General features: G+C 46.8%; 1 protein-coding gene across 1 annotated transcript; it reads right to left on the reverse strand.

Moving 5' to 3' along the window:
• Positions 1–2,422: 2,422 nt before the first annotated feature.
• LOC118844018 (mitotic spindle positioning) lies at positions 2,423–9,363 on the reverse strand. The gene is made up of 4 exons (XM_036751832.1): positions 7,260–9,363; positions 5,682–5,818; positions 5,364–5,402; positions 2,423–2,512 (listed from the first exon to the last, which is right to left on the reverse strand). The coding sequence occupies exons 1-4, from the start codon at positions 9,361–9,363 to the stop codon at positions 2,423–2,425; spliced, it is 2,370 nt and encodes a 789-aa protein (XP_036607727.1).
• Positions 9,364–9,615: the final 252 nt, after the last annotated feature.

The following is a 9,615-nucleotide window of genomic DNA, read 5'->3' on the forward strand; positions in this document are numbered from 1 at the left end:
GTCTTTCTTCCCTTGAAATTACCCTGGATAGAGACTTTGTATTAGTACAGAGTAGTGGATAGACAGCCAGCTTTAGAATCAAGAAGACCAGGGTTCAAATTCTTCCAATCTCTGCCGCGGACTGGGTATCCCTAAGCAAGAAATGTAGTAGAAAGAATGCTGGATTTGGAGTCAGAGGAACTGAGTTCAAATCCAGCTTCCACTACTTACTATCTGTGTGATCTTGGAGAAGGCATTGAACCTCTCTGGGTCTCAGTTTCCTCAACCATAAAAAGTATGGGGTTTTATTAGATGGTCTCAAAACTCTAAGTGAGTCTATGATATCTTACATAGTAAGCACTTTATAAATATTTGTTGAATTCAGATCTTCCCCATATTTGGCCCATCCCCAATCAGAGGGAGGTTAATGAGAGGATTCTGGAGAGCTGAGGAAAAAATAGATCCTCAAGATGGACTAATTCAATCCATCAACAAGCATTTCTAAACACCTACTATGTGCCAGCAACTGTGGAGAAAATAGACAAAAATAAGATGGTTCTTGCCTCAAGAAGCTTGCATTCTGTTGAGCATAATGTTCAGACCAGTATAGTCCCAACTGCTCTCTTCCCTGATTGTACTATGTGCAGGGTACTGCGCTCAATTCTGGCTGCTACATTTAGGAAGGACATTGACCGATACATACAGAAGAGTGACCAGGACAGTTAAAGTAACTGGAGGCCATATGCTTTACAGACAGATTGGTTAGAGTGCCCGGGAACGGGTGACCTAGAGAAGAGAAGACTGGGTAATGGGGATGGACGTGATAGTTGTTTTTCAAGATCCAAAGGGCTGCCGAGTAGAAGAGAGCTCAGCTTTGTTTTGCTTGCCTCCTGAGGGTACCACCATGAGCGCTAGAGAGAAGGGGCAGAGAAGCCAATTGAGGTTTGCTGTAAGAAAGAACTTTCTAAGTATCAGAGCTGTCCTGAGATGGAGTGAGGTGTAGCAGGGTTTCCTTCCCTGGGGGAGTTCCCTGAGTGGAATTTGGATAACTACTTGTCTTCGACATCAGAGAGAGGATTCCTTTTTCAGTATGGGGTGGGTCAGAGGGCACAGGAGCACCTTCTGCACTCATAATCTAGGATTCCATAAGTAATCCCAATATATCCAACTGGTCCTGACCCTGCCTCACTTAAAACCAATTTGCACACAAATCAAGACACCACCTGAGGATGTCATTGGCCATCTCCGAAAAGGAAGGATGAACAATCACACCTTATTCTATTAGCTCTAGGACATGTGAAGAAACTGGAGCCATGGAGAGGTGTATGAAGGCACCTGTGGGTGATATGCAGCTCCCTGAACAGAGGCCTTAGGCTGGGAGGGCCCTTAGAACATGGAGTGTTAGAGTTAGGAGGGACCTTGGAACATGGAATTTCAGAAATGCAGAGGACCCTTAGAGCACGGAACGCCAGGGTCAAGAGGGATCTTGGACCGTAGAATGTCAGAGCTGGGAGGGCCCTTGGAACAAAGTACGAGAGCCTGAAGGGACTTTAGAACATGGAATTTCAGAGCTGGGAAGGACTATAGAGAGTATTCAATATAAACTTTACATTTTATAGATGAGGAAACCAAAGACCAGAGAGCAGAAGAGAATTGTTCAATTTCACACAGCAAGTGAGTGGCAGAGCCCAAACTAGAACGCAGTGGAACCAAGGGTTCTAGGCAATCCTTTGTGCAAAGAGGAAATCAACAGGAATTTTGTTCCTTTAACTTAAAAAAAAGGGAAAAAATAACTGCAAGAAAAAATTATATATATATATGTACACACATATACATACATACATACATATACACACATATATGTATATCTGTCCCTTCTGATTTCAGCACCTGATTTTTTAAAAAATTATATATTTTTTCCAATTACATGAATAACAATTTTTAACATTTATCTTTTAAAGAATGCTTTTATTTTTTCTCAATTCCATGTAAAAACAATTTTTAACATTCATTTTTTTATAATGTTTGAGCTCCAGATTCCCTCCCTCCCCTCCCCACTCCTTGAGAAGGCAAGCCTTTGATACAGGCTATAAATGTACAGTTACTTAACAATCATTTTAAAAAATTTTGAGTTCAAATTCCCTCTCCCCTCCCCCCCACCCCCTCCATGAGAAGGCAGGTAACGACATAGATTATACATGTGCAGTCATGCAAAACATATTTCCATATTATCAGCACCTGATTTTAGCTTCTTTGATTATCTAAAAAACAAGTCTCCAAGGAAGAAAATCTTTACATGCCTTCTTCTCCCTCCATCAGCCACCTGCTGATGACAGGGTCTTGTTTTAGAGGGATAGTCAGGTGGGGAGAGAAGGCCTCGGCTCCATTCTCTCTGCTCTACGCTGGCTATTGCTTGGCGTGTACCTGGCCTAGATTTGGGGGCTCAGTCTTCATCTTCACTGGCATATATTCCGGCTTCCCAGCGAGCGGCCATGGCACTCTTGTGTCTGGTCACCTTTGTGGCTTCCACAATCTGTAAGAGAGAGGAGAGCAGAGCAGAGTCAATGAGAGGGGGAAGGTTAGCCTTTGGGGTAGGGGAAGGGGGGGGAGAAGGGAATCCCCAATCTAGCACACGGCCTGGCACATAGTAGGCACTCAATGAACACCTCAGAAACAGTACTGGATTTTGAGTCAGAAGACCTGTATTCAAATCCTGATTCAACACTTAATACTTTGTACAACACTAGACAATTTACTTCCTCCCTCTAAGCCTCGATAACATACATAATTAAGATGGCACTGGATGAGCTCGTAATTATAATCATAGGTTTAGAGCTGGATGGAACTTCCGAGACAAATCAGGTCGAATCCCCTCATTTTACATATGGGGAAAGTGAGAAACAGAGAAGTCAAGTGACTTACCCAGGGTCACACAGGGTGGGTGGCAAGTGTCTGAGGTCAGATTTGAACCTAGGTCTCCCTGACTCCAGAGGCTATTCTAGCTCAAATCCTTCAATTCCCTTTATGTCTAGAGACGTTTTCAGTTAACTTAACTTCCATTCCTAGGTTTCATTCAGATTGGTAATTATACTTCCTATTTTGCAAATGAGGAACCTGAGTCCTAGAAACAGGAGAAGGGGCAAGGAAAAGGAATAAGTAATTATAAAGCACCTACTGTGTGTTAGGCACTACACTGCATCCTTTACAAATATGACCTCATTTGATCCTTACAACAACTCAGCAGAAGCTGCTATTATCCCCATTTTACAGTTAAGAAAACTGAGACAAACAGAGGTCAAGTGACTTGCCCAGGTTCACACAGCTAGTAAAGTCTGAGTCTGGATTTGAACTCGGGTCTTCCTGACTCTAGGACCAGCACTCTCTATTCTTTTTTTCTTTAATTAGATTTTTAATTTTTAGTTTACAACACTCAGTTCTACATGTTCTTCAAATTTTCTTCCCTTCCCTTCCTTCCCCCCCTCCCCAAGACAGCATGTAGTCTGATATAGATTCTATATAAACCTTCGCATTAAACTTATTTACACAATAGTTAAGCTGCAAAGAAGAATTATGACCAATGGAATGAATCATGAGAAAGATGAAACAAAACCAAAAAAGAAGAGAAAAAAAAAGAGAGCCTCAATCTGCATTCAGACCCCACAGTTCTTTCTCTGGATGTAGCCAGCTCTCTCCATCACGAGTCCCTTGGAGCCGTCTTTGAGCCTTGTATTGCTGAGAAGGGCCAAATCTATCAAAGTTGGTCATCACAGAATCAACATGTCTGTGGTTGTGTACAATGTTCTCCTGGTTCTGCTCCTCTCACTCAGCATTATATCATGTAGGTCTTTCCAGGTTATTATGAAGTCGGTCTGCTCCCCATTTCTTATAGCACAATAGTATTCCATTACATTCATATACCACAACTTGTTCAGCCATTCCCCAATTGATGGGCATCCCCTTGATTTCCAATTCTTTGCTACTACAAAAAGAGCTGTTACAAATATTTTTGTACGTATGAGTCCCTTTCCCACTTGTGTGATCTCCTTGGGGTATAGCCCTAGAAGTGGTATCACTGGGTCAAAGGGTATGCAGAGTTTTATAGCCCTTTGGGCATAGTCCCAAACTACTCTCCAGAACGGTTGGATCTGTTCACAACTCCACCAACAATGTATTAATGTTCCAATTATCCCACATCCTCTCCAGCATTTATCATTTTCCTGTTTTGTCATGTTAGCCAATCTGACAGGAGAAATGGACCAGCACTCTATTCACCCCATCACCTAGCTGGCTCAAGACAGCAAATGACTTGTCCCCAGGTCACACAGCCAGTTAGTGTCAGTAACCCAGATCTCTTGATTCCAAGGCCTGCATTCTTTCTACAATATACACCACCTCAGCAAACATTTATTAGGTGCCTGCTGAATGCACGCACTGTGTTACATCGAGATCTTTTAGCCTGTTCCCTCAGACACTTTGAACTCAGGCTAGAGCAATAAGAAGAACAAACATATAAAGTTGTTCACAGGTCAGGGAAGGGAAGGGGCTGGTGCTAGAGACTGGACAGAAGGAGCCGAGATTTCTGAGTCAGGGGTTTCTGTGGATGTCTGCAGCCCTGGATTGAATCTTAGATTGCTGAGTTTGAAGGGCCCTTACTGGTCCAGTCCAAGTCCCACATATTAAAGAGACCCAGAGATGTCTTGATTATTTCCCAGTGACTTAGGAGCTGGTATTTAAATGCCAGTGTCCTGGTTCCCAGCTCAAGGCTCCTTCCATCATTCCAGGCCGCCTCCTTCAGTCTGTGGCCTGAACGGTCCTCACATGGGGAGGACTGGACCTCTTATTTTTTTTTATTATAAATTTATTTTTTTATTTTTAGTTTACAACATTCAGTTCTACAGGTTTTTGGGTTCCAAATTTTCTCTCCCTCCCTCTCCTCTCCTCTCCCCACCAAGACGGCATGTAATCCAGTGTAGGTTCTACATCGTATTGGACCTCTCTTATTGACTTCTATAATGTTGATGTAGTGGGGAAAGTGCTAGATCTGGAGCTGAGAAGATCTGGGTTCTAATCCAGGTTTCACTACTTGCTAGCTAGGTGACATTGGGCAAGTTACTTTCTCTCTCCATGGGTCCCCCTCTTTTTTTATAAAATGGATTTAATAATTTTTAATCCCTACTGGTCCTAAATATGGCAATTCTCTGTGACTCTGAGGCCCTGATAACTGAGGGAGAGATTGACTGGAGGAATGGAAGGGGCAAAGGCTGTCCTTGAAGTCAAAGGGAAGCTGGCAGATGAATCTTGATACTCCATCCCAGGCGGACACCCTGGTCTTTGCTCCTTTGTCCCCTAGCCTAGGTACTGCACCAGTGAAGAGTGAGACTTACCTCTGTGTTTACAGTGTCAGAGGTGTCAAGGCCTGCATACTGTAGGGGAGACAAACAGAGATTTCAGGCCAGGGAGATGTTCCTCACCCCCCAGGGGGCTCTTGGTTTCCCCAGACTCTTCTCTCCCTGGAGCCATTTCCAGATGGTTGGCCAGGTGGCAGGTCAGCAAGAAATGCCAGCTCTGAGCCTTTCCCTCCCAGCTCCTTTCCCCATAGATGCTGACAATCTGAGAAAGAAGCCTTGTGCTCACACCCCTGGAGGTTATTCTCAGGCTAAACAGGTAAAGCAGGGAAAAGCCTCTCCTTGCTTACAACTTACCCCTGCTTCCCTCTTCATCTTCCAGGGCACATGTTCTTGTCTGGGTGTCTCATCTGTCACCTTCCACACCAAGCTTGAGCGGAAGTGGACAGGGGAGAAGGTGGGCGTTTCAGACACAGAGTACCTTCCTGTGATACCTGCAGCGGACATGGAGAAGGAACTGATGTTAGCCAAGATCTCGAAGCACCACAGGCAGATTTCTCCCTTTCACCCGACACCTCTCTTGAGTTGATCCCCGGGGAAGGAGGCCAAAATGATAACACTAGCTCTCCTTTCTGCAGTATTTTAAGGTTTACGAAGCATCTCTTTTCTAACAACTCAGTGGCGTATTATCCCTACTTGACAGTGGAGAAAACTGAGTTGAGAAGAAGGGAAGTGGATTGACCTAGGGTCCCACGTTTAGCAAGTAGACCCTGAGAGGCAAAGGCAGCTTCCTGCCTTCAAGTCTATTCCGAGGAAGGAAGAAAGGGAGGAAAAAGGGAGAGGAAAGAAGGAAGTGTTTATTAAGCTCCTATTAGGCACTGTGCCAAACAATTTACAGATGTTATCTCCTTTAGTCCTCATAGCAACTCTGTAAGGTAGGTGCTAGTATTATCTCCATTTTACAGCTGAGGAAACTGAAGCAGACAAAAGTTAAGGGACTTGCCCAGGGTCACCAAGTTGGTACAGTCATATTTGAACTCAGGTCTTCCTGACTCTAGGCCCAGTGTTCCATCCACTGTGCTACCTAACTGCATCCTTAGCCATGCTGTTGGCCCCTATTTGGGGTTTTCATGGCAGAGATACTGGAGGGGGTTGCCATTTCTTTCTCTAGCTCATTTTACAGATGAGGAAACTGAGGCAAACAAGTTTAAGTGATTTGCCCAGGGTCACACAGCTAGTAAGTGTCTGAGGCTGGATTTGAACTCAGGTCCTCTCAACTTCAAGCCTGGCACCCTATCCACTGTACCACCTAGTTTTCCAAAGAAAAACTCATAGTTGGTCTTACCCCTTCACTCCTACACAAACCTTCCTAGCCAGTCTCAGGAGAAATTGGTTTTACAGACAGAGGAAACAAAGGCACAGAGAGAAGCAGCTGTCTAACTGGGCTCAGACAGGCTCTCCTAACAGTCTTAGGAAAGGCCGATTTTTCCGAGAGGAAGTCGAGGAGCAGAGAGAGGGGCAGGACCCTACCTGGGCTCCTGCAGGTTATACATGGGAAGGCCTCTAACAGAAGCCAGGGATGCTGCCTCCTCCCACACGTTTCCACGGGCACACACATGCACACTAAGCCCAGACATTTCCCTCTCCAAGCCTAAGAACAAGGATGTTACAAAACTAAGTGGCCTAATTCAAGGAGTTCTGTGTGATTGGAGTTGAGAGCAAACAATGAAAAAAGTGAGCTGGAAAGTCACAGAAAACTGAAGAAAATAGAGAATGTGAAGGAAACAGGAAATTGGGGGAAGCCTGAAATGCAGTAGAGAGGCAGAAACCAGTGTGAAAAGTTAGAGGGAAAAGGGAGTTCCTGGTGGGGAGCAAGGCAGGGAGGAAAGGGGAAGATTCAGGCCTGGGGGATGATGCCAAAGGCCCGCTCCTCACCTGAGACCGCAGATGAGTGCCTGGAGTCTGGACTTCCCCATTCAAACGTCTGGTCCAACTCTGCAGCAGGGGAGAAGACTTCCGGGAACAAGGCATTCCTCCGCTCTTCCTTCAGTTCCTTCTCCCGTTGCAGGACACTCTGGATCTCCATCTCCAGCAGGTTAGAGGACTGGGACCTTAGGGGCTTGGCAGGGATGACCACCTCTTCAACATGGCCCTTGGGCTCCCAGACATGCTCTTTCTGCGGAACACTTGCCTGCTCTGATCCAGGGGAGAAGTTGACCTTGAACTTCATGGGCTGTAGATGGAAGTAGTTCCAAGTCACCACACCCTGGCTAGCATTGCCAGCACCCTGTTCCTGAGCATTCCAGGCCTTTCGAGTGGACTCTTGCGGTGGCGACCTCCATGGCTCCTGCCTTTGAACGGTAGAGGCTTGTGATTTCCATGGCTGTTCCCTGATCTGCTCCCCAACCCAGGATGCCTTTTGTGAGGAGAGTGGAGTTGTGGCCACATGTTCCTCCCTACTGGAGACCACAGTGTGGCCCCCAGAGCCCAGTGAGGAACCTGGTTTGTAGGAAGAATAAGACCAGAATTCTTTCTTAGTGCTATCTGGGGTCAGGTAAGGCTGGTAGGCCTCCAACGGAATGCGACTAATCTTCCTTCCTTCCAGGGTGGCCTTTGCTGGGTGGGTGTCAGAAGTCAGACTCAGAATGGAATCAGAACTCTGTACTCGCCTTATCTTGGGGGCTTCTTTGGGGGGCTCTGGGTCTTTGGCCAGCTTGTTTGGTGTGGAGGCTCTACTGGAATGATTGGTAAGCTCAGAGTATCCAGCTTGCCGGCGGTGGTCTTCCTCACGCTTTGTGTCCAGGGCTATCTCTCTCTGAATGTATAAGGATGATGGCCGCCCGACCTCTTTCCCTTTCTTGGGGGTGGGAGTGAAGATCAGGTTTGCCTTGGACAATAGAGGCCTGGCTGGGACCTCTACCAGCTCATCCCGGCTGCCTGATAGCTGCAGCCCCCGCTGCTGCCGAAGATCATCCTCCCGCTCTTGAGCCCGCCTGATCTCTCTCTCGATAGGTGTCTCCTTTGGTCCCTCATCAGGGAGAGCCAATCCTGGTGATACCTCCTCAGAGCCCAGGACTGGGGTATCATCAAAAGATGCCAAGGATAACTGGCCCACAGAGCGGCTATGGGAGGTTGGGGCCAAAGCACCCAGGCCAGGCCTATCTCCGTCAGTATTGTCTTTCCCCTGGCCCTTGGTGGAGAGAGTATAACCGTTGGTCAGGCCAACCCTACTAGACCAATAGGATCTGGTGCTTTGGCCAACATCAGCCTGGCCTACTTCAGGTGATGCCCTCATGCTCTGCATGGTCCTTCCCAAGGGTTTCTGAGGGGGTTGAGAGTTCGAGGCCAACTTCTCCAAATTCATGAACTGGCTCCGGGCAGCCAGGAAATTAATCTGTTCGGTATCTATGACATTGTCAGAGTCAGAGGCTGAGTTTGGGGAGGGGTCCTGGCCAGAGTAGATCTTATCTAGCTCCTCTTGGGAGCTCCATCGAGTGGCCACTGTGGTGTTCCTTTTCACCACCTGGCCTTGGATGACTGCCTCTCGCTCCCGTTCTAAATCCTTCCTCCTCTTTGAAAAGACATTTTCACCAGGGCCTAGGTAATACACTTGCTGTTCCTCCTCGTCTTCCTCCCCAGAGTACAGTTTCACAGGGTGCCGCTCCTCTGGGTAAGCTCTGAGGGTGTAGGTAGGTCCTGTCTTCACCACCTCTATCTGGGACTTTCCCTCCCAAGCAGGGGTCCACTGGCTGGCACTATAGTTTTCAGTAAGGACATGCTGAGTCTTTTTGACTGGATGGGGCATAGGGACAGTTTCCTGAGTGACGGTCACCGTTCTCAGGCCTGAGGTCTCTGCTGGGCTAAACCTGAAGCTTTGGCCACCAGAATTCATTCCACCAATGTCCTTGTCCCAGCCCGGAGACGCCGACTCCACTCGAACAATGTCAAAGGTGTAGTGGCTTTCCAGGTCAGTTGGCAGGTCACTGACCTTAGATGAATGAGGAATGCTTAAGATGGGATACCTGGTCACTCGGTCCATCTTGTTAGCAGCTTCTGTGTCTACCGGCTCCTCCCAAGTCACTGGACCCTTTTCAAGGCTGGTGTTTTCTCTCAATTCTGGGGCAGTCCACGAACTCTGTTCGTCTAGAAGGTCTGGGCAGCTCTGAGCTCTCTGTGGGACCAGAGGAAGAGGAAATATTTGTAGGAACATAACATATGGAGTCTCTTGTGCCTTTTTAAAACATCCACCCCATTCAAAGAACCACAAAACTCCAGAGTTGCAAGGCCCTTC

The sequence above is a fragment of the Trichosurus vulpecula genome, chromosome 1 (assembly GCF_011100635.1).
Source record: "Trichosurus vulpecula isolate mTriVul1 chromosome 1, mTriVul1.pri, whole genome shotgun sequence".
In the NCBI taxonomy this organism is placed as follows: domain Eukaryota; kingdom Metazoa; phylum Chordata; class Mammalia; order Diprotodontia; family Phalangeridae; genus Trichosurus; species Trichosurus vulpecula.

Excerpts from the sequence above, each read along its gene's own strand:
- LOC118844018 (XM_036751832.1), bottom strand. The coding sequence starts at position 9,363 with ATGGACCGAGTGACCAGGTATCCCATCTTAAGCATTCCTCATTCATCT. Across the intron at positions 5,819-7,259 it reads GCACTCATCTGCGGTCTCAG|GTATCACAGGAAGGTACTCT; the intron begins GTGAGGAGCGGG and ends TGTCCGCTGCAG. Across the intron at positions 5,403-5,681 it reads AGATGAAGAGGGAAGCAGGG|TATGCAGGCCTTGACACCTC; the intron begins GTAAGTTGTAAG and ends TCTCCCCTACAG.